This window comes from Mobula hypostoma, chromosome 4 (assembly GCF_963921235.1).
Source record: "Mobula hypostoma chromosome 4, sMobHyp1.1, whole genome shotgun sequence".
NCBI lineage: Eukaryota > Metazoa > Chordata > Chondrichthyes > Myliobatiformes > Myliobatidae > Mobula > Mobula hypostoma.
In genome coordinates this window covers 98945755-98971164 of record NC_086100.1, presented here as the reverse complement: position 1 = coordinate 98971164, position 25410 = coordinate 98945755, and the positions used below count along the sequence as shown (strand labels likewise).

Below are 25410 nucleotides of genomic sequence, written 5' to 3'. Positions count from 1 at the left end.
ATACTGGCTGTCTTCCCTCTTACTTTCAGTCTCAACCTGAAACGCCAGCTCTTCATTTCCTCTGCAGATGCTGCCTGACTCACCAACTTACTCCAGCACTTTGCGTTGCCCCAGATTTCTGCATCTGCAGTCTCCATGGGATCCAGGAAAACTTGACTGTGTGAATTTAGAAATGGCTTATCCAAAGAGGGCAGAGGGTGGTTGTAGATGAAATATATTCTACCTGGAGATCAGTGACTAGTGCTATTCCACAGGGATCTGCTCTTTGTGACTTATAAAAAGATTTTGGATGAGGAAGTGGGAAGGGTGGGTTAATAAGTTTTCAGATGACATGAAGGTTGGTGGAGCTGTGGATAATACAGAAGATACAACAGGACATTGACAGGATGCAGAGATGGCTGAGAAGTTGCAGATGGAGTTCAACGCAGAGAAATGTGAAGTAATTCATTTTGGGAGGTCAAATTTGAAGGCAGAATACAGGGTTAATGGCAGAACTCTTATCAGTGTGAAGGGAAGAATAATTTTGGGGTCAGCTCTATATATCCCTCAAAGTTGCCCTGCAAGAGTGGTTGAGAAGGCATATAGTGTGAGGGGTTTGAGTTCAAGAGGTTGAAGATAATGTTGCAACTCTATAAAACCCTGGTTAGACCACAACTGGAATATTGGGTTCAGTTCTGGTTGCCTCATTATAGGAAGGAAATGGAAGCTTTAGAGGAGGTGCAAGGGAGATTTACCAGGCTATTTTCTGGATCAGAGAGCATGTCTTATGGTTGAGTGAGCCAGGGCTTTTCTCTTTGGAGTGAAGGAGGATGAGAGGTAACTTGATAGAGGAGAAAAAGATGACAAGAGGCATAGATCAAGTAGAAAGTGAACTTTTTCACAGGGCAGAAATGGCTAATACAAAGGGACATATCTTTCAGCTGATCGGAGGAAAGTATTGGGGAGATATTTGAGGTAATTTTTTTTTTACACAGAGAGTGGTGGTTGTATTGTAGGCATTACCAGGGATGGCGATAGAGACAGATACATTAAAGGCATTTAAGGAACTCTAGATAGGCACATGGATGATAGAAAAATGGAAGGCCATGTAGGAGGGAAGGATTAGATTGATCTTAGAGTAGGCAAAAGGCAGCACAATTTTGTGGGCTGTAGTATTGTGGCTGTAGTGGCACTGTTTTATTGTGTCTTCACTGTGTAAATTCTATCCGCATTTTAGACTAACTATGGAAAAAGATAGGTCTGGTCTATGGGTTGAGATTCTAAATTGGAGAAAGGCCGATTTTGAAGGTATCAGAAAGGATCGGGCAAGTGTGGATTGGGACTGGCTGTTTTCTGGTAATGGTGTACTTGGTAAGCAGAAGGCCTTCAAAAGTGAAGTTTTGTGATTACAAAGCTTGTATGAGCCTTTCAGAATCAAAGGTAAAGATATCAGGTTTTCAAAAGATGCCGAGGTACTGAGAGCGCAGAGGAGATTTACAAGGATGTTACCTGGATTGGGGAGCATGCCTTATGAGAATAGATTAGTGAACTCGGCCTTTCTCTTTGGCGTGACGGAGGATGAGAGGTGACTTGATAGAGGTGTATAAGATGATGAGAAACATTGATTGTGTGGAAAGCCGGAGGCTATTTCCCAGGGCCGAAATGGCTAACACGAGGGGGCATAGTTTTAAGGTGATTGGAAGTAGATTCCGCGGGGGGGGGATGTCAGAGGTAAGTTTTTCACATGGAGAGTGGTGGATGTGTGGAATGCACTGCAGGCGACAGCCTCGGAGATGGATACAATAGGGTCTTTTAAGAGGTACATGGAGCTTAGAAAAATAGAGGGATATGCAGTAGGGAAATTCTAGGTAGTTTCTAGAGTAGGTTACATGGTTGGCACGAAATTGTGGGACGAAGGGCCTGTAATATTTTGTAGATTTCTATGTACTGGTTACGAAAGAAAAGAGGTGCATAGCAGGTATAGGCAGGTAGGAACAAATGAGTTGCTTATGGAGTATAAGAAATGCAAGAGAACACTTAAGAAAGAAATCAGGAGGGCTAGAAGAAGGCATGAGGTTGTCCTTGGAGACAAGGTGAAGGAGAATCCTGAGGGATTCTAGCTATGTGTTGAGAACAAAAGGATTGCATGGTACAAAATTGGTCCTCTGGAAAATCAGAATAGTAATCCATGTGTGGAGCCCAAAGAGATGAAGAAGATCTAAATGGATTTTTGCACCTGTAATTACTTGGGAGACAAAGTCTATAAAATTGAGGCAAAGTGGCAGTGAAGTCATGGACCCTATACAAATTACAGAGGACTCTGTACAGAGGAGGTTGTGTTTGCTGTCTTCAGGCAAATTATGGTGGATAAAACCCCAGGGCCTGACAAGGTGTTTCCTTGGACCCTGTGGGGTGGGGGGGCAGGTGCAGAAATTGCAGGGGCCCTAGCAGAGATACTTAAACCATCCTGAATGACAGGTGAAGTACCAGAGGATTAGAGGATAGCCAATGTTGTTCTGCTTTTTAAGAAATGCTCTAAAAATAAGACAGGAAATTATAGGTTGGTAAGCCTGACATCAGTAGTGGGGAGGTTATGGAAGTTATTCTAAGGGACCAAATATATGAGTATTTGGATAGACAGAGACTGATTAGGGATAGTCAGCATGACTTGTGTGCATGGTAGGTCCTGTCTAACCAAGTTTTTCAAGGAAATTACCAGAAAAGTTGATGAATGAATGAATGAATGCAGTGAATGTTGTCTACATGGACTTTAGTAGGGCATTTGACAAGGTCCCACATGGGAGGCTGGTCAATAAGGTTCAATCGCTTGGCATTCAAGATGAGGTAGTAAATTGGATCAGACATTGGCTTGTGGGAAAACCAGAGAGTGTGACTGGAGGCCTGTGACTAGTGGAGTGCCGCAGGGATTGGCGCTGGGTCCGTTGTTGTTTGTCCATCATATCAATGATCTGGATGATAATGTGATTAACTGGATATGAAGGTTGCAGATGACACCAAGACTGGGGGTGCAGTGGGCAATGAGGAAGACTAGCAGAGCTTGCAGCAGGAACTGGACCAGCTGAAAAATGGCAGATAGAATTTAATACAGACAAGTGCAAGGTTGCACTTTGGGAGGTCCAACCAAGGTAGGTCTTACACGGTGAACAGCAGGAGTGAGGTAAACAAAGGGATCTGGCAAAATAGGTCCAAAATTCATTGAAACTGGCGGCACAGATAGATAGTGTTGTAAAGAAAGCTTTTGTACATTGGCCTTCATAAATCAAAGTACTGAATACAGGAGATGGGATGTTATGTTGAAGTTGTATAAGATGTTGGTGAGGCCTAATTTGGAGTATAGTGGGCAGTTTTTGTCACCCGCCTACAGGAAAGATGTAACAAGATTGAAAGAGTGCATTGAAAATTTACAAGGATATTGCTGTGACTGGAGAACCCGAGTTATAGGGAGAGATTGAATACATTAGGACTTTATTCCTTAGAACATAGAAGACTGAGGAGAGACTTGATAGAGGTATACAAAATTATGAGGGGTATAGACAGGGTAAATGCAAGCAGGCTTTTTTCCACTGAGATTGGGTGGGACTACAACTAGAGGTCATGGGTTAAGGGTGAAAGGTGAACAGCTTAAGGGGAACGAGGGTAGAATTCTTCACTCATTGGGAGAGTGTGGAACAAGCTGTCAGTGCAAGTGGTGCATGCAAGATCGATTTCAATAATTCAGCGAAGTTTGGATAGGTACATCTTTGGGCATGGTATGAAGGGCTATGGTCCTGGTGCAGGTCAATGGAAGGAGGCAGTTTAAATAGTTCAGCATGAACTAGATGGGCCTAAGGGCCTGTTCCTGTGCAGTACTTTTCCAAGAGCCCATGACTCTATTGAACTTCCCAAAATGCAGCTCTTCAGTTTTCAGAGTTAAATTCCACCTGCCATTACTTGGCTGTTTCTAGCTGATCGAGAGCCTACTATAATCTCAGACAACCTTCTTCACAAATCCATCAATTCTAGTATCATATGCAAACTGACTAATCATCCCATCAAATTCTCATCCAAAATGATAATATGGATGACAAAGAAAAAGAAACAGAATTTGTGGTGCCCTGCTGGATTCCTATCACTAAGCCAATATTCTACCCAATTGGCTGGCTCATCATGTATCTCAATGTGTTCAAATTTACTGAATGAGCTGATCATGTGACACCTTTTCAAAAGAACTTATCAATATCTTTTTATTTATAAATTCAGTGGGTAGTCGTATCTCAGAAGTTCTGTGTATAAAATAGATAAGTAAATTCTGTCTTTGGGTTTGTGTGAGCAACTCCTTTAGCAAATTACCCAGTTTACAGCGACTTTAAAAGTTTCTCCCAAAAGTCCTGTTATTTTTTCTCTCATATCAGAAATCAGATCTATTTTGTGTGTGATGCCTACTGCACCAACCTTCTTGGATACAGAAATTCTACCCTGTCCAATCACAGAACACCTGACTGCTAATTAGCAGAACAGCACAAATATCACAAAGAAAGAGGGAATCCTGAAGCAGGAATAACTGTTATACTAACACAGAAAATGAGAAAGTGTTGAATAAAATGCATTTTACAAGGCACTTTCTTCCTGCCAGAGCTGCACCAGTCCCAATCATTTCTCATTGCCCTTTGTCGCTCGTGGTCACTGGCATGGTGTTACACTTCATTTAAATGGCATCGAATCCCAGCAGTTTCACCAGAGCCCAAAGATACTGCCTCTCATCAGAACTGAAACATAACTTTGTAACTTTGATTGATCTTACTTCTGTCTCTTTTCCTCCTGAAAAACAAAAATTGGAACCATAATTTCCTCACGGAAATTTGCCCCTTAAAATTTCAATATAAACTGAGCTTCCATTGTCAGTTCTGACCTTTTCCCTCTACTCTACAAATGCTTTGAAGACTTCTCCTTTAAAGATTTTAAAAGGTACTATTCCAAAAGAAATGCAAATATTATAGCCCCTTTGTATATTCAATAACAAACATTTTTAGTTACAGTATATTTAATTAACAGTATATTTAGTTAACAGTATCATTAAGAACCTTTTATCTTGAAGATATTCAAAAACGTGCAAAATATTACAATTTAAGTAAATATATTTACTTTTGGAAAATAAACTCTTGCTGAAATCTTCAGCCTAAAGGTTAACAAAGTCAGTTTTTCTTGTCAATGTAATATCACTTTTGCGTAAAATGGTCTAGTTTTGTGTTCATTTACCAAAAGGGCTAGGGCTTCAGTATTCAAGTGGAAAATCACCAATGATGATCCTAATGAAAATCCTAACGATGATAATGATCATAATGTTATTCTCTTCCTGTTAGGTTGACATTTATCTCAAGATGCGATCTTGCAAAGGATCTTGCAACATGTCATTTATTTACAAAATCAATAGTGAACATAATGCCCAAATGGAGAAATCTCTCAACTCATTGAATAGCATGAGGCTTGATAGCATCGTATATAATAAACCAATACACAAGCTCAGTTTAGAGAAGAAATTTAATGCAGTGACTGGCTTCAAATCTGATATCAATCTGAAATATCCCAAATTCTGGGAAGAAGTGCATGTGGGTTTATTTAGTTTAAGTAATGATACTCTGCACAAAAGTCCTTATACTTCTTTTGATATGAGTACTGGATCTGCAAGTAAAGGTCTGGACGTTGACACGGATATCATAGCAAATGATGATGTATCTGGCACTCTTAGTGGAATCAACAGCACAAGAAGGGAAAATACACTCTTAAACCATGGGATAAACAGTACAAGAAATTCTAATGCATCCTTAACAGCTCATATTCATGCAGCTGTCAGCTCGGAGAAACAATATTTGACAAAAAGCTCTGTCAAAGGAAATTTTTCAGAAAGGTCCCATTTCACAGAAATATTCCACTCCATAAGTAGTTCTCAATCTGTTTTGCAACAGAATATCAGCAAAATCACTAACTCAGTGAATTTTTCTAATCCGTCATTCCGAAGCTTAGAACAAATTGGCCTTCAGAAAACAACATTGCCACAGGAGAGTAAGTATGTTCCTCGTAATTCAACATACGTGAAGGCTCGTGATTTTAATGATTATTCAAATTCAGAGGATGCTGACAGTTCTAAATTAATTGAATCCAGGGAACATGCCATCTTCTCAACCAAAGAGGTGACAGAATTCAAAGACAATGCACCCTGTATAGAAACCCATAACAGCAACTACCAATCCATTTACGTGGAGGATTCAAATACCATGCATCCTTCTGTGAACCGAAGTTTGTTCTTTGATGGAGGAGTCACAGGATATGTTCCGGATGACCATGTGCACAATCTTAACGTGGAAACAATGCACAAGATTACGAATTACATTGGGAAAGGTAGGAATAAGCATCACTTAAGGTAAAAATATTTTTTCTCGATAAGGCACTGTCTTCCATGCACTATGTCTATACTAATGATCATTCATCTACATTAATCCCTTTTACCAGCACTTGTTAGTGGTCCACAGCCTAACATGCTTTGGCAATTCAGCTTCCCAAGCACCTTCTCCTTGTATAGCAACTTCTGCCGGCTGACACTAGGATTTCTGGCATACTGCCTATGTCTTCCACAGTCTGACATAAAATACTTATTAAGTCTGCCCGCTATTACTTTGTCCCCATTTCTACCCTTCCAGTGTCATTTTCCAATCTCACCTCTTTTACTCTTTATGTATGTGAAAATATTATTGGTATCCTCTTTTATATTATTGGCTAGCTTACCTTCATATTTCATCTTTTCTCCTTTTTTTTTACTTGTCTTCTAGTTTAATAGCTTCCCAATCCTTGAACATTCCACTAAATTTTGCTCTATTATATACCCTCTAGTTTGCCTTTATATTGGTTTTGGCTTAGCTTGTCAGCCAAGAAATATTCTCCCTTTGGAATATTTCTTCCTGTTTGGGATATTGCGAATTGCTTCCAGAAACTCCAGCCATTGCTTTTCTGCCTTCATCCCTGCTAGTATCTCCTTCCGATCAACTTTGTCCAGTTCCTCTCTCATGCCTCTGTAGTTCCCTTTACTCCAATGTAGTTTCCATACATCTGACTTTGGCATCATCCTCTCACACTGTAGGGTGAATTCTATCATATCATGACCACTGTCTCTTAAGCTCCTTAATCAAATTTGGTTCATTGCAAACACCCAATCCAGAATTACCTTTCCTCCAATGGGATCAACCACAAGCTGCTTTAAAAAGTCACCTCATAGGCATTCTCTAAACTCCATCTCTTGAGATCCAGCACCAACCTTATTTTCTCAATCTTCCTGCTTGCAAAAAGGTGACATAGGGTTGGAAGGTGTTGAATCCTGGTGGATAGAGCTAAGGAACTGTAAGGATGAAAAGACCCTGATGGGAGTTGTATACAGACCCTCAAGCAGTAGTAAGGATGTTGCCTACAAATTACCATGGGAGATAGAAAATGCATGCCGAAAGGGCAATGTTACAATAGTCACGGGGGCTTTCAATATGCAGTAGATTGGGAGAATCAGGTTGGTGAGAGGGAGAAATTTCTAAAATGCCTACGAGATGGCTTTTTAGAGCAGCTCATGGTTAAGCCCACTAGTAAAGGAAAGGTACGTCGCATCCAGAGTTTCTCTGGTTAGCGGACAATTTCCCTCCACGCCTCTCTGACGTAGTGGGGAACCGTGTATGAGGCAAGTTACGGCAGTGGTTTGCCATTGCCTTTTGCCGAAGCCCACTAGAGGATCAGCTATTTTGGATTGGGTGTTATGCAATGAACCCAAACTGATTAGAGAGCTTATGGTAAAAGAAGCCTTAGTGGCAAGTGGTCATAATATGATCAAATTCACCCTGAAATTTGAGAAGGAGAAGCTAAAGAGATGTATCAGTATTACAGCAGAGTAAAGGGAATTACAGAGGCATAAAATTGACTGGAAAAGAACACTGACAGGGATGTCACCACAGCAGCGATGGCTGAATTTTCTGGAAGCTTTTAGAAGGCACAGGATCCCAAAGAGGAAAAAGTATTCTAAAGGAAAGATGACACAACCGTAGCTAACAAGAGAAGTCAAAGTCAACAGAAAAGACAGAAAGGGCATATAATAGAGCAAAGATTAATGGGAAGTTAGAGGATTTTAAAACCAACAGAAGGCAATTAAAAGGTCATTAAGAAGGTAAAGATGGAATATAAAAGTAAGCTAGCCAATAATATTAAAGAGGATACCAAATCTTTCTTCAGATACATGAAGTGTAAAAGAGAGGGAAGAGTGGGATATTAGACCACAGGAAAACGATCCTGGAGGGGTAGTAATGGGAGACAATGAAATAGCAGATAAACTGAGTAAGTATTTTGCATCAGTCTTCACTGTGGAAGACAGTAGTAGTAAGGTGGAAGTTCCAAGTGTCAGGGGTCATGAAGTATGTGAAGTTACCATAACTAGAGAGAAGTTTCTTGTGAAACTGAAAGGTCTGAAGGTAAATAAGTCACTTGGACCAGATGGTGTAAATTGCTGTTTTGTGACTGCTGATCAAGGTGCAGTGAGGTCGAATGTATAGAGCTACCAGGATGATGGCAGAAAACTCCCCCGGCAGATTCATTTTATCTGCCGAGGTCGGGTGGGCAAAACTGAAACAGAACAGTCATGCCTGTGCACCATGGTGCATTATTCAGAGTCAGAATCAGGTTTAATATCGTCAGCATATGGCGTGAAATTCGTTAGCTTTGTAGCAGCAGCACAATGCAATACACGATAATATCCAAAAAATAACTGAATTACAGTAAAAATATATTTTAAGTAGTTAAATTAAATAAGCAGTGAGGTAGTGTTCATGGGCTCAATGTCCATTCAGAAGTCAGATGGCAGAGGGGAAGAAGCTGTTCCTGAATCATTGACTGTGTGTCTTTAGGCTCCTGTACCTCCTTCCTGATGGTAACAATGAGAAGAGGGCATGTCCTGGGTGTGGGGGGGGGGGTGTTCCTTAATGATGAACGCTGCATTTTTGAGGCACTGCTCCTAGAAGATGTCTTGGATTCTATGCAGGCTACTGCCGATGATGGAGCTGACTAATTTTACAACACTCTAGGGCTCTCTTTGATCCTGTGCAGTAGCCACCCCCCATACCCCCATCAAAGACACTGATGCAGCCAGTTAGAATGGTCACCATGGTACAGCTGCAGAAATTTGTGAATGTTTTAGGTGACATGCCAAATCTCCTCAAACTCCAAATGAAATATAGCCACTGTCCTGCCTTCTTTATAACTGCATCGATATGTTGGGACCAGGTTAGGTCCTCAGAGATATTAATCCAGGAACTTAAAATTGCTCACTCTCTCTACTTCTGACCCCTCTGTGAGGATTGGTTTGTGTTCCCTCATTTTACCCTTCCTGAAATCCACAATCAGCTCTTTGGTCTTACTGACATTGAGTGTAGGGTTGTTGCTGCGACACCACTCAACCAGCTGGTATATCTCGCTCCTGTATGCCTCCTCGTCTCGATCTGAGTTTCTGCAAACAATGGTTGTATCATCAATAAATTTGTAGATGACATTTAAGACCTAAGACCACAAGCCATAGGAGCAGAATTAAGCCATTTGGTCCATCGACCACTTTGCCATTCAATCATGGCTAATCCTCTTTTTTCACCTCCTCAGACCCACTCCCTGGCCTTCTCCCCATAACCTTTGATGCCATGGCCAATCAAGAACCTATCAATCACCACTTTAAATACAGTGAATGATTTGGTCTCCACAGCTGCCTGTGGTAACAAATTCCACAAATTCACCACCCCCTGGTGAACTTGCTTTCCTCACCACTGACTAAACCTGCAAGTTAACATTTCGGATATTCTGCACAAGGACCAACAGGCTACGGGACAGCTTCTTTCTACAAGCCATTAGACTTTTAAGTCACATGTCTGTACATTAGGGCAGAGTCATAACACAAAGATTTTTACTCTCTCACGTTGCAGGCTGGATGTAATTTTAAATCAATTCTAAATTCTGTTATTTCTCCGGCCTCATTTACTAGTGGTTCTATATCCGCTGTCATCTCTTTTATTTTTTTATATACTTGAAAAAGCTTTGTCTATCTACCTTGATAGCTTGATATCCACCAAGCTTGCTTTAATATTTCATCTTTCCCCTCCTAATGATTCTTTTAGTTGCTCTCTGTAGGTTTCTAAAAGCTTCCCAATGCTCTATCTTCCTGCTAATTTTTGTTTTGTTGTATGTCCTTGCTTTTGCTTTTACATTAGCTTTGACTTCCCTTGTCAGCCATGGTTGTACTAGTTTGTCATTTGAGTATTTCTTCATTTTTGGAATACATCTATCCTGCACCTTCCTCATTTTTCCCAGAAACTCAAGCCACTGCCGCTCTGCTGTCATCCCTGCCAGAATCTCCTTCCAATTTACTCTAGCCAACTCCTCACTTATACCACTGTAAGTTCCTTTACTCCACCGAAATACTGCTACATCAGACTTAATTTTCTCCCTATCAAATTTCAAGTTGAACTCAATTATGTTCTGATCTTAAGCTCCTTTAATCACTTCCAGTTCATTACATAACACCCAATCCAGTATAGTTAATCCCCTCGTAGGCTCAACAACAAACTGCCCTAAAAAGTAATCTCATAAGCATTCAACAAACTCACTCTCTTGAGATCCATTACCAACCTTATTTCCCAATCTACCTGCATGTTAAAATCTCCCAGATTATCATAACATTGCTCTTTTGACACACTTTTTCTACTTCCCGTTTCTATTTCCCTTTTTCCGTGGGCCACATCCCAGCTACTGTTTGGAGGCCTGAATATAACTGACATTAGGGTTCTTTTAGCCTTGCAGTTTCTTAACTCAACCAACAACGATTTGACATCTTCCGCTCTTATGTCATGTCTTTTTAATGATTTGATACCATTCTTTACCAGCAGGGCCACCCCTCCCCCCTCTACCTACCTTCCTACCCCTCCAATACAATGTGTAACCTTGGACATTCAGCTCCCAACTACAACCATCCTTCAGCCATGATTCAGGGATGGCCACAACATCATACCTGACAATCTGTAATAGTGCAGCAAGATCATCCACCTCATTTCTTATACTCTTTGCATTGAGGTATCACACTTTGAGTACAGTATTTGCTACCCTTTTTGATTCTGCATCCTTAATGTACTGATACTTGCTCTGCTGGCTGCAATTACATCTGATCATCTGCCTGCCCTTCTTCACAGTCTGACTGCATGCTATCTTTGCTTTTTTACATCATCTTATAAACATAGAAACATAGAAAACCTACAGCGCAATACAGGCTCTTCAGCCCACAATGCTGTGCCCAACATGTCCTTACCTTAGAAATTACCTAGGGTTACCCATAGCCCTCTATTTTTCTAAGCTCCGGGAGTCTCTTAAAAGAACCTATCGTATCTGCCTCCACCACCATCACTGGCAGCTCATTCCACACACTTACCACTCTCTGCGTAAAAAAAACTTACCCCTGACATCTCCTCTGTACCTGCTTCCAAGCACCTTAAAACTGCGCCCTCTCGTGCTAGCCATTTCAGCCCTGGGAAAAAGCCTCTGACTATCCACACAATCAATGCCTCTTATCATCTTATACACCTCTATCAGGTCACCTCTCATCCTCCATTGCTCCAAGGAAAAAAGGCTGAGTTCACTCAACCTATTCTCATAGGGCATGCTCCCCACTCCAGGCAGCATCCTTGTAAATCTCCTCTGCACCCTTTCTATGGTTTCCACATCCTTCCTGTAGTGAGGCAACCAGAACTGAGCACAGTACTCCAAGTGGGGTCTAACCAGGGTCCTATATAGCTGCAACATTACCTCTCCGCTCCTAAACTCAATCCCATGATTGATGAAGGCCAATGCACCGTATGCCTTCTTAACCACAGAGACAACCTGTGCAGCAGCTTTGAGTGTCCTATGGACTCAGACCCCAAGATCCCTCTGATCCTCCACACTGCCAAGAGTCTTACCATTAATGCTATATTCTACCATCATATTTGACCTACCAAGACGAACCACCTCACACTTATCTGGGTTGAACTCCATCTGCCACTTCTCAGCCCAGTTTTGCACCCTATCAGTGTCCCACTGTAACCTCTGGCAATGATGAGCTTGTCTGAGAGTGAAGTATCACTACCATTCATGATGTTGGGTTTTGCTCTGTCAGAAGTAAAGGCCTGCAAACCCTACTGGAGTTGACATTCATGCAACGTTGCCTCCAACCTTACTCAGAATTGTTTTTCAGCTCTTGAAATATCCCTCCGCAAGTCTTACCTGGTTTTCTTGTACAGATCTGAGTCACCAGACCTACACTCAAAACCACCTGATTCATCCACGGTTTTTGATTTGGGTAAGATCTCATCGGCACACACTCATTTAATGAAATCAGTAACAGCTATGGTGTATTCATTCAGACTCAAAGATTAATCCCTGAATACAGTCCAGTCCATCCATTCAAAGCAGTCCTGTAAGTGCTCCTGTTCCTCCCTGGTCCATACCTTCTTGGTCCTCACTGCTGGTGCTGCAGTCTTCACTCTCTGCTCAGGAAATAGAAGTATAGCTAGGTAGTCAGACTTCCCTGAGTGTTGATGTGGCAGGTACTCTTGATGGTGGTGTAACAGTGGTCCAGTATGTTGGTTCCTCTGGTGCTACAAGTGATTTGTTGGTAATAATTACTTAGACTTTTTCAAACTGGCCTGGTTAAGATCCCACAAAGCGATGGAGAAGGCATCAAAATGTGTTGTTTCATGCCTGTTGATCACATCGCACATTCATCTGGAAGCTGTTTGACATTGGCCCGAGTTGGAATGTACATCGCTACCAAAATGATTGCTGAAATTTCCTGTGGCAGATATCATGAAGCATACTCCCCCTCCCCACCTTCAAAAGACTCAACTGATCTGTCTTTGCAGTGAATGGTGAAGCCATGGGGCTGCAGCTCGACGTCTGAAATGGGTTAGACATGTTTCCATGAAGCAAAGTACACAGCAGTTGCTGATGTCCTTCTGGTACTGCAATCTTGCTCTGAGGTCTTCCATGGTATTTTCAAGAGACTGTGCATTCACCATCAGGATAGTCGGGAGTGGGTGGTGGTGGGCTAAGGCCTCTGCATTTCAATTGTACCTGTAGCCCAGTGCACCTCTCCACTTCTGTTTTCTTAAAGGGGAACTGCATTTATAACCTGAGTCTGCCATCTGTGGTCCATCAGTTTTTAGGATCAATAGATTTTTTAGACATCTCAAAACAATGTTGCTTAGTGAAGTATCCATGGCTCGACTATGGGTTTCAGCTGTAGTTGTCCTGAAGGGGAATATTTGATGATTCCCATTAGAAAGTCACCACTTATTGGCGCCATCTTGAGCTCCTCCTCCAGAGGAGGGTACTGACCCAGTTTCTGCTTCTCATCTCTGAAAGGTCATTCTTCCCAACAGTATCAAAAGGGGCACAGCTGTTGGTGAGGGCAATAGCCAAAGGGGAGCCCTGCTCTGACTGCCTACTCACCTTGCTTCCCCATTCATTGGTAGCTTGCATCTGAGTTGTAACCACCTCACACAATTCATACAACATAGCAGTAGAGCAATACAGTACAGTAGAGCATTACAGTACAGTACACTATAGTAGAGCATTACAGTATGGTACAGTACAGTAGAGCATTACAGTACAGTACAGCCCTTTTGGACCACAATGTTGTGCCAACCTTTTAAACTACTTGAAGATCAATCTAACCCGACCCGCCTACATATCCTTCTGTTTTTCTATAATCCATGTGCCTATCTAGGGGCATCTTAAATTCCCTTAATACCTCAAAATACTCAGATGCTGAGAACATGCAACTCACCTCCAGTTCCTTCGCTGCTGGGTGAACTCTCACAGATGTAGTCATCAGAAAGACTACAATGTTCTCTGACTGACCATATCTTACAGGAGCATTCCACTACCCTGTTTACCATTTTATCTACATTGTCAAATCTGCTTCCAATCTGCGCCTTGTAAGGCATGAAAATGCCCGATGCAGGCCTCTCATGGTCTAAGTCGGCGTTCCCCCCTACATTGTCAAAGGGCATCGATTAACAAGAAAACAGAAACCTTGCTGATTTTTACTTGAGCCTCTCGAGTCAAAGCATCCGCTCTTTAATGGTACACTAGCCCCCTCTCACAATGACTACTCAAAGCAGCTGTTCGACTTGACCATGTAGGGTAACGTAATTGAGAGAAATGTACATAATTCACAACCACCGACATTGAGTTGGGGTTTTGCTTTAAAAGGCTGGTCTGATGTGATGACAGTATTACCTAAAAGGTTTTTAATGTGTTTTTGTTGTGTAGGGGATAGTAGGGGATTTAAGGGAAATGGCAGGTTGGTGAAGATGAGTCATGATCAGCCATGATCTTATTGAATGGTGGAGCAGGCTTGACAGGCCAGATGGCAGACTCCTGTTCTTATTTCTTATGTGAAGGTTTTGGAATTCAATAAAATGTGTTACGGTTTCATTAAACGTAAAACGCCTCACCTCATTTTATTGACAAGAACTACAACCCTACTTATTTATTATTGGCATAGTATGTGGCAATTCAGCCAATCAGATTTTTACGGTAAACTGATCATGAAAACCATCAATTTAAAACCATGCCTACAAACTCTAACTGTATGTAAAAATATTCCTTAGGTATCTAATGGCCCCACTCTTCCGCTTGTTACCCTCTTAATAAATTGTACTTATAAAACAGCTTGTGATGTTCCATAATATTTCCTACCTAAGGTATTTACTGGAACCTCTATCCCATCCAGATCACTTTATTAAACACCCCTCTACACTTCCTATACATCTGTTTTCAGTACTATATACTCACTCACTGCAAACATCCTTTTCATGCTTCATCAAAGCCTTGATTTTCCTTGAAATACACAGTTTCTTGAATATCCTATCCTTATCCTTCACACTGATCCTGAACACTCACTACTTCACTCTTAGATGACTCTAACTTCAGCTAACTTTAAGAAGCACTTGGATAAGTACATAGAAGGATGGGACTTAAAATGACATGGGCCGAACTCAGGAAATTAAGACTAGTGGGAGGACACCACGGACTTCTGGGGCTGAAGGGCCTGTATCCAAGCTGTATTGCTCTGTCACTCAACATACATCAAAGTTGCTGGTGAACGCAGCAGGCCAAGCAGCATCTATAGGAAGAGGTGCAGTCGACGTCTCAGGCCGAGACCCTTCGTCAGGACTAACTGAAGGAAGAGTGAGTAAGGGATTTGAAAGTTGGAGGGGAAGGGGGAGATCCAAAATGATAGGAGAAGACAGGAGGGGGAGGGATAGAGCCGAGAGCTGGACAGGTGATAGGCAAAAGGGGATACGAGAGGATCATGGGACAGGAGGTCCGGGAAGAAAGACAAAAGGGCGGGGGGTGACCCAGAGGATGGGCAAGAGGTATATTCAGAGGGACAGAGGGAGAAAAAGGAGAGTGAGAGAAAGAATGTGTGCATAAAAATGAGTAACAGATGGGGTACGAGGGGGAGGTGGGGCCTTAGCGGAAGTTAGAGAAGTCGATGTTCATGCCATCAGGTTGGAGGCTACCCAGACGGAATATAAGGTGTTGTTCCTCCAACCTGAGTGTGGCTTCATCTTGACAGTAGAGGAGGCCGTGGACAGACATGTCAGAATGGGAATGGGATGTGGAATTAAAACGAGTGGCCACTGGGAGATCCTGCTTTCTCTGGCGGACAGAGCGTAGATGTTCAGCAAAACGGTCTGACGCCGACGCAGACTGGGAGACCGTTTTGCTGAACATCTACGCTCTGTCCGCCAGAGAAAGCAGGATCTCCCAGTGGCCACACATTTTAATTCCACATCCCATTCCCATTCTGACATGTCTATCCACGGCTTCCTCTACTGTAAAGATGAAGCCACACTCAGGTTGGAGGAACAACACCTTATATTCCGTATGGGTAGCCTCCAACCTGATGGCATGAACATCGACTTCTCTAACTTCCGCTAGGCCCCACCTCCCCCTCGTACCCCATCTGTTACTCATTTTTATGCACACATTCTTTTTCTCACTCTCCTTTTTCTCCCTCTGTCCCTCTGAATATACCTCTTGCCCATCCTCTGGGTCAACCCCCCCCCCCCCGTCTTTCTTCCCGGACCTCCTGTCCCATGATCCTCTCGTATCCCCTTTTGCCAATCACCTGTCCAGCTCTCGGCTCTATCTCTCCCCCTCCTGTCTTTTCCTATCATTTTGGATCTCCCCCTCCCCCTCCAACTTTCAAATCCCTTACTCACTCTTCCTTCAGTTAGTCCTGACGAAGGGTCTCGGCCTGAAACGTCGACTGCACCTCTTCCTATAGATGCTGCTTGGCCTGCTGCATTCACCAGCAACTTTGATGTATGTTGCTTGAATTTCCAGCATCTGCAGAATTCCTGTTGTTTGCTCTGTCACTCAATGACTCCAGGAAACGGTGAGAACTGAGAGTGTGAACCAATCCTCAGAGAGGGATCATAAGTGGAAAGAGTGAGAAATTTCAAGTTCCTGGGTGTCCTAACCCGGTCCCAACATATCCAAGCAGCTACAAGAGAGCAAGACATCTTCAAGAAGTACTGCCTCAGAAAGGTGGGCGTCCATTACTAAAGACCTTCATCAGCCAGGACATGCCCTCTCTTCACAGTTACCATCAGGAAGGAGGTACAGAAGCCTGAAGGCACACAGTCAGCAATTCAGGAACAGCTTCTTCCCCTCTGTCATTCGATTCCTAAATGGACATTGAACCCTTGAAGACTCCCTCACTTCTTTATTATTTCTGTTTTTGCACTATTTTTAATTTAACTATTTAATATGCATATATATGCTTACTGTAATTGATTTACTTTTTTTTTCTATATTATCATGTATTGCATTGTACTGATGCTGCTAAGTTAACAAATTTGACTACACACCCAGGTGATATTAAACCTGATTCTGAATAGTCATTGGAAGTGGAAGTTCATATTTGTCAGATCCTGTTTGATCTTCCCCAAAGCCATGCACTTAATTCATATCCATTTCCGTAATTATTTTGAAACTTACAGAGTTATGGTCACTCCCTCCAAAGGGCTCATCCACTGGCACCTCGCTCATTGCTGGGCTATGTGTTGGCGAAGAAGCTCTTCCTGATGCACTTTTAAAGTTCCACCCTATTTTTGTTGTTTCATACTAAGGTGATCCTAGTTAACATTGGGAAGGCTGAAATCTTTTACTACCGTGATCCCTTTCCTCTCTGTCATTTGTCTATATATCTGCTCTTCTATCTCCTCCTGACTGTCAAAACGCCAGGAGTCGTAAAAAATCAAAGTAAACAACCTCTTCTTTATTTCTAAGCTCCACATTAGATTGGCCCTGTTTGAAGTATATTTTAAAACATCCTACCTTATTACTACTGAGATGTCCACCTTGATCATTAATACAATGGCCCCTCCACTTTTACACTCTCATTCCATCATGTCTGAAACTTCTATACGCTGCCAGTCCTACCATGTCTCAGGTAGGGTGGCGGGCAGAATTCTGAATGGAGCAATATGCATAAAGAACATAATTCTAAAATAGGGTAGGAAACCGTGAGAACCAAGGGTATGTGTGCATTGTTCATTAAAAGTGGAAGGGCCACTTTGAAGTATTTATAAAAAGCATACAAGATACTGGGTTTTATAAAGTGAGGCAAAGAGTGGAGGAATGGAATTAATGTCATTTTTAATAAAATAATGGTTTGGCCTCAGCTGAAGTATTGTGCCCAATTCCATCTGACAAGCTTCAGGAATGAAAATGCTTTAGAGAAATTTCAGATGAACTTTACTAAAAGGAAACTGGGATGAGATTTTTCATTATATGCATTCCACGGAACAGAGAAGGTTGTGAGACAAAACAATCTAATTAAAGTATTTAAGATAACAAAGGGCAGCAATACAATCATTCCATAGGTCAAGGTATCAGGAACAAAGGGACAGAGAATAAGGGTTGAGCAGAACCTAGAGTGGTTAGAGTACAACCACAGGGAGCGGTCAAAGCATAAATATCTAAAGGTAAAGAAGTGGAGAAATGTGACGAGTTGTACTTTTCATTAAGGAAGGGGGAACGTTGACTTAGACCTTGAGAGGCCTGCGTTGGGCATTTTCATACCTTACAAGGCACAGATTGGAAGTCTGTGTGGGGCACCACTCCTCGCACAGACACTAGAGCAATGTGTGATTAAGTGCCTTGCTCAAGGACACAAACACGCTGCCACAGCTGAGGCTTGAACTAGCAACCTTCAGATCACTAGATGAAAGCCTTAACCACTTGGCCACGTGAGGAAGTACAGGCTTAATTGGCCAAATAACCCCCTTCCAGGCTGCGATCATTTTATTAATCTGGGAGTCCATAGGTATGTACAGTATCTTTGTCCCAGAATAAAATATTGCAGATGCAGAAAACCTTACATGATTAGTTGGGCTGATGTTTCTGTTTTGATGGCATATCTTGATACAAAACATATAAATAATGACAGCACAACAATGTGGGCCGAAGGGCCTGTACTGTGCTGTACTATTCTATGTTCTACGTTCTATACTTTTCATAGGCCAGCAAGTACACTATGGGTGGATGATAGATCTAAAGGTCTTCTGGAGGCGGTGTTAGATATCCAAAATATGCTCATCATATTCTCTATAATATTTCTATTTTAAAACATATCTCTTCTTGTTACTCTTTTTCCAGATTGTGATGATATCATGCAAAAACATGCAAAGGGCCATGAGGACGGTTTGTTTAAGATAAAACCCACTGGATGCCCTGACATTCTGACAGTTTACTGTGATCAGAGCACTGGTGTTGGTGGTTGGATGTTGGTTCAGCAGCGAATGGATGAATCAGAAAATTTCAACCGGTCCTGGGATGAGTACAAAAGGGGATTTGGTAGCCTTGATGATCAAGGCAAAGGCAATATCTGGCTAGGGAATGACATGCTTCACCTCCTCACACAAAAGGAAACATTCCTTCGTATCGAGCTGGAGGACTGGTCTGGAAATAAGAAATATGCTGAGTATATTGCAAATATAAGCCCTGAATCAGAAAACTACATGTTGAATATAACCAGTTATACTGGGGATGCTGGGGATGCATTAATAAGAGGGTTAGCAGTGGATGGGGCACGTACTTCCCATGTAAACATGAAATTCAGTACTTTTGACCGAGATAATGATAAATGGGAGGAGAACTGTGCCCAGTTTTATGGAGGAGGTTGGTGGTATAATAATTGTCAGGCAGCTAATCTAAATGGGATCTATTACCATGGAGGACCATATGATCCTCGTGATAACGTGCCCTATGAGATAGAGAATGGAGTAGTCTGGGTCCCTTTTAAGGATATTGACTACTCTCTTAAAGTGGTGAAGATGAAAATTCGACCAAATACTTCAGTTTAGACAGGGAGCTTCTGTCCTTGTGGGATAAGTGTTATCACAAATACAGTATAATGTTTGTCCTGACTTCAGCAAAAATCTACCTCTGTGGATAAATTCCTTTTGTAATGCCTCAACACTTGAACATAAGATTTGCAAAGTGATGAACAAATGGGTGATTTATAACATTTCACTTAATGAACCAGGAACAAGAAACTTGCTCATAGATTCAATTTTCATTCAAATATAGTCAAGAATATGTAAGTAAATGAAAATGAAAGGGATAGTAGGCATTCTGCATATTCTATTTTGTATTGTGTACAAAAGGCTGACAAAACCTCCAACTTAATCCATGCTCCCTATTTGTACTTAGTTGATTCATCTATGGAAACATAACAATCAGCCTTGATGCTTTTTTTTAAGAGAAATGGTATCATTTTTTCATTGACAGCTGCCAGCTGACTCCACCCAATACCCAGGACAAAGACAGTGAACAGCAGAACTCTGAGCACTGTTGATAATCTGGGGGTCTAGCTGTACAGAAACTACATGCTGTAGTTCCCTAAAAATGGTGACGCAAGTAGACTGGGTCAAGAAGAAGGCATGTACAGGCCTTTATGAGTTGGGGAACTGAGTACTGAAGTTGCAGGCATCATGTTACAGCTCGACAAATTGTACCTGGAGTATTGAGTGTAGCTCTGGAAAGATGAGATTAATGTTAGAGAAGTTGCAGAAAAGATTCACAAGGATGTTGCCAGGACTGAAGGACTTGAGTTATAAGATGAGACTGCATTGGTTAGAATCAGTCACTGTCAATCACTGTCATATGAGGTGAAATTTGTTAACTTTGCGGCAGCAATGCAATGCAATATGTAGTAATAGAAAAAAGAACTGGATAACAATAAGTATGTACATGTATATCAACTAATCAAATTACAATAAGTATTACAAAAACAGAAATAAAAAGTAAGTAGTAAGGTAGTATTCATGGGTTCAATGTCCATTCAGAAATCGGATGGCAGAGGGGAAGAAGCTGTTCCTGAATCACTGGCTGAGTGCCTTCAGGCTTCTGCACCTCCTTCCTGATGGTAACAACGAGAAGAGGGCGGGAACTGGGTGGTGGGGGTCCTTAATGATGGACACCACATTTCTGAGAGACTGCTCTTTGAAGATGTCTTACATGCTATGGAGGTTAGTATCCATGATGGAGCTGACTAATTTTACAACTTTCTGCAGCTTACTTTGACCCTGTGCAGTAACCCCTCCCCCATTCCCCATACCAGATGGTGAGAATGCTCTCCATGCTACATCTGTAGAAGTTGTTGAGTGCTTTAGGTGACAAAACCAAATCTCCCCAAACTCCTAATGAAAAATAGCCACTGTCTTGCTTCCTTTATAGCTGCATCAATACATTGGGACCAGGTTGGGTCCTCAGAGATATTAATATCCAGGAACTTCAGGCTGCTCACTCTCTCCACTTCTGACCCCTCTATGAGGATTGGTTTGTGTTAAGACCATAAGACATAGGAGCAGAATTAGGCCATTTACCCTATTGAGTCTGCTCAGCCATTCAATCGTAGCTGACCCTTTTTTTTCTCCGCCTCAGCCCCAGTCCCAGCCTTCTCCCTGTAAACTTTGATGGCCAATCAAGAACGTATCAATCTCCACTTCAAATACACCCAACGACCTGACCTGGCCTCCACAGCTGCCTGTGGTAACAAATTCCATAAGTTCACCACCCTCTGGCTAAAGAACTTTTTTTGCCTCTCTTTTTTTGAATGGACGTCCCACTATCCTGAGACTATGCTCTCTAGTCTGAGACTCCCCCACCATGGGAAACATGCTTTCGACATCTACTCTGTCGAGGCCTTTCAATATTTGAAAGGTTTCAATGAGATCCTCCCTCAACCTTCTAAATTCCAGCAAGTACAGGAGCAGAGCCCATCAGACGTTCCTTGTATGATAACCCTTTCATTCCTGGAATCATCCTTGTGAACCTCCTCTGGACCCTCTCCAAAGCCAGCACATCGTTTCTGAGAAAAGGATCCCTAAACTGTTCACAATACTCAAGGCGAGGCCTCACCAGTGCCTTATCGAGCCTCAGCATCACATCCCCGCTCCCATATTCTAAATCTCTTGAAATGAATGCTAACATGGCATTTACTGTCCCCCCCCCCCCACTGACTCGACCTGCAAGTTAACCTTTTGGGTGTTCTGCATACGGGGTCTCAAATTCCTCTGCATCTCAGGTTTTTTGATTTTCTCCCCTCGTTTAGAAAGTAGTCCACACATTTATTTCCACTACCAAAGTGCATGACCATGCATTTTCCAACATTGTGTTTCATTTGCCACTTTCTTGCCTGTTCTCTAATCTGTCAAAGTCCTTCTTCAACCTACCTGTTTCCTCAACACAAACTGCCTCTCCACCAATCTTCGTATCATCTGCAAACATGGCAACAAAGCTATCTATTGCATCATCTAAATCATTTATATACAGCATAAAAAGAAGTGGTCCCAACACCGACCCCTGTGGAGCACGACTAGTCATTGGCAGCCAACCAGAAAAGGATCCTTTTACTCCCACTCACTGCTGCCTACCTATCAGCCAATGTTCTAACCATGCTAGCAACTTTCCTGTAATATCATGGGCTCTTAACTTGGTAAGCAGCCACATGTGTGGCACCTTGTCAAAGGCCTTCTGAAAGTCCAAATATTCAACATCCTCTACATCCCCTTTATCTATCCTACTTGTAATCTCCTCAAAGAATTCCAACAGGTTCGTCAGGCAGGATTTTCCCTGAAGGAAACCATGCTGACTTTGTCCTATCTTATCCCGTGTCACCGAGCATCACCGCATCCTTAACAATTGACTCCAACATCTTCCCAACCACTGAAGTCGGGATAAAAGGTCTATAACTTCCTTTCTGCTGCCTCCCTCCTTTCTTAAAGAGTGGAGTGGCATTTGCAATTTTCTAGTCCTCCAGAATCATGCCAGAGTCCAATGAATCTTGTAAAATCAATACTAACGCCTTCCCAATCTCTACTGTTATCACTTTCAGAACCCTAGGGTGCAGTTCATCTGTCTGAGTAATTTATGTACCCTTAGTCTTTCAGCTTTTTGAGCACCTTCTCCCTTGTAATAGCAATTGTACTCAGCCGTGGATGAACCAGGAGATACGTTGTCCGCTGAAGGCTAGATCTGTGGATTCAAGTCTGGTGACCCAGGCTTGTACCAGAAAACCAGGTATAATTTGCGGAGGGCTATTTCAAGGGCAAAGAGACAATTTTCTAACAAGGTTGGAAGCGACATCAGACGCACAGCAACTCTGGCAGGGTTTCCAAGACATTACCTCCTACAAAGCGAAACCCAATCACATGAATGGCAGTGATACTTCATTACGCCTTCTATGCCTGCTTTGAAAGGGAGAACACAACTACAGCTGTGAAGATGCCTGCTGCACCTGATGACCCTGTGATCTCTGTCTCAGAGGCTGATGTAAGGCTGTCTTTAAAGAGAGTGAAGCCTCGCAAGGCAGAAGATCTAGATGGAGTACTTGGTAAGGCTCTGAAAACCTGTGCCAACCAACTAGCCGGAGTGCTCAAGAGCATTTTCAACTTCTCACTGCAACACGCGGAAGTTCCCACTTGCTTCAAATAGGCAACAATTAGACAAGTAGGTAAGAAGAGTAATGTGAGCTGCCTTAATGACTATTGCCCAGTAGCACTCACATCTACAGTGATGAAATGCTTTGAGAGGTTGGTCATGACTAGACTGAACTCCTGCCTCAGCAAGGACCTAGACCCATTGCAACTTATCTATCGCCACAATAAGTCAACGGCAGACACAATCTCAATGGCTCTCCACACGGCTTTAGACCACCTGGACAACACAAACACCTACCCCAGGATGCTGTTCGTCGATTATAGCTCAGCATTTAATACCATCATTCCCACAATCCTGATTGAGAAGTTGCAGAACCTGGGCCTCTGTACCTCCCTCGGCAATTGGATCCTTGACTTCCCAACCGGAAGACCACCATCTGTGCGGATTGGTGATAACATACTCTCTTCGTTGACGATCAACACTGGTGCACCTCAGGAGTGTGTGCTTAGTCCACTGCTCTACTCTCTATATACTCATGACTGTGTGGCTAAGCATAGCTCAAATACCATTTATAAATTTGCTGACGATACAACTATTGTTGGTAGAATCTCAGGTGGAGACGAGAGGGCGTATAGGAGTGAAATATGCCAACTGGTGGAGTGCTGCCACAGCAACAACCTGGCACTCAACGTCAGTAAGACAAAAGAGCTGATTGTGGACTTCAAGAAGGGTGAGACGAAGGAACACATACCAATCCCCATAGAAGGGTCAGAAGTGGAGAGAGTGAGCAGTTTCAAGTTCCTGGGTGTCAAGATCTCTGAGGAACTAACCTGGTCCCAACACATTGACAAGGCAAGACAGCAGCTATACTTCATTAGGAGTTTGAAGCGATTTGGCATGTCAACAAATACACTCAAAAACTTCTATAGGTATACCGTGGAGAGCATTCTGACAGGCTGAATCACCGTCTGGTATTGGGGGCGGGGGAGGGGGGTGGCGGCTACTGCACTGGACTGAAAGAAGCTGAAGAAGGTCGTAAATCTAGTCAGCTCAATCTTAGGTACTAGCCTACAAAGTACCCAGGACATCTTCAAGGAGTGGTGTTGATTGTCAGCAAGGTGGAGATGTTATTACCAATCCGCACAGTTTGCGTCTTCCCGTTAGGAAGTGGAGGATCTGGTTGCAGAGGGAGGTACAGAGATCCAGGTTCTGTAACTTTATGATCAGGACTGTAGGAATGAAGGTTTTAAACACTGAGCTATAGTCAATAAACAGCATCCTGACATCAGTATTTGTATTGTCCAGGTGATGCAAGGCTGTGTGAAAAGCCATTGATATTGTGTCCAGTGTGGACCTATTGTGGTAATAAGCAAATTGCAGTGGGAATGTCTTCCTTGGATCAAAGAGGGCTGAGGGGAAATCTTATAAAGATTCACGAAAAGAGAAAATGAGACGACAAAGGTTTAAGTGAGAGGAGAAAAATTTAGAGACAGATACAATGGGGTCTTTTTAGAGACACACATCAAAGTTGCTGGTGAACGCAGCAGGCCAGGCAGCATCTCTAGGAAGAGGTACAGTCGACGTTTCAGGCCGAGACCCTTCGTCAGGACTAACTGAAGGAAGAGTTAGTAAGAGATTTGAAAGTGGGAGGGGGAGGGGGAGATCCAAAATGATAGGAGAAGACAGGAGGGGGAGGGATGGAGCCAAGAGCTGGACAGGTGATTGGCAAAGGGATACAAGAGGATCATGGGACAGGAGGTCCGGGAAGAAAGACAAGTGGTGGGGGGGGGGGAACCCAGAGGATGGGCAAGGGACAGAGGGACAGAGGGAGGTCCATGATCCTCTCGTATCCCTTTTGCTTGTCCCATGATCCTCTCGTATCCCTTTTGCTTGTCCCATGATCCTCTCGTATTCCTGAAACGTTGACTGTACCTCTTCCTAGAGATGCTGCCTGGCCTGCTGCGTTCACCAGCAACTTTGATGTGTGTTGCTTGAATTTCCAGCATCTGCAGAATTCCTGTTGTTTGGTCTTTTTAGAGACTCTTAGATAAGGGACGTGGAACTTAGAAGAATAGAGGGCTATGTGGTAGGGAAATTCTAGGCAGATTCTAGAGTAGGTTACACGGTGGACACAATATTGTGTGCCGAAGGGTCTGAATGTGCTGTAGATTTCTATGTCTATGTTCTATGAAATCTGAAAGGCAGGTTTTTCCACACAGAATGCAATGGCTATATAGAATGAGCTTACTTATTTTATTTTAACAGAACAGTTACAAGCACTTCTGGCACAATTAACCAGTAGAACTGAATTACATTCATGTGACCAAATAACCAACTAACCTGTACATCTTTGGAATATGGGAGGAAAGTAGA

At 42.6% G+C, this 25410-nt stretch overlaps 1 protein-coding gene across 2 annotated transcripts in view; it reads left to right on the top strand.

The window, feature by feature from the left end:
• The window catches only part of fga (fibrinogen alpha chain), a 31003-nt gene extending 6409 nt beyond the window's left edge, over positions 1-24594 (top strand). Inside the window, exons 5-7 of one of the 2 annotated variants that reach the window (XM_063046258.1) lie at positions 5340-6375; positions 12266-12370; positions 18751-24594. In XM_063046258.1, coding sequence (XP_062902328.1) covers positions 5340-6375; positions 12266-12370; positions 18751-19457 — 1848 coding nt within the window. In that variant the 3' untranslated portion in view covers positions 19458-24594. The remainder of the gene's footprint in view (positions 1-5339; positions 6376-12265; positions 12371-18750) is intronic. The other variant, XM_063046259.1, reaches the window with a different exon arrangement.
• The last annotated feature ends 816 nt before the right edge of the window (positions 24595-25410 follow it).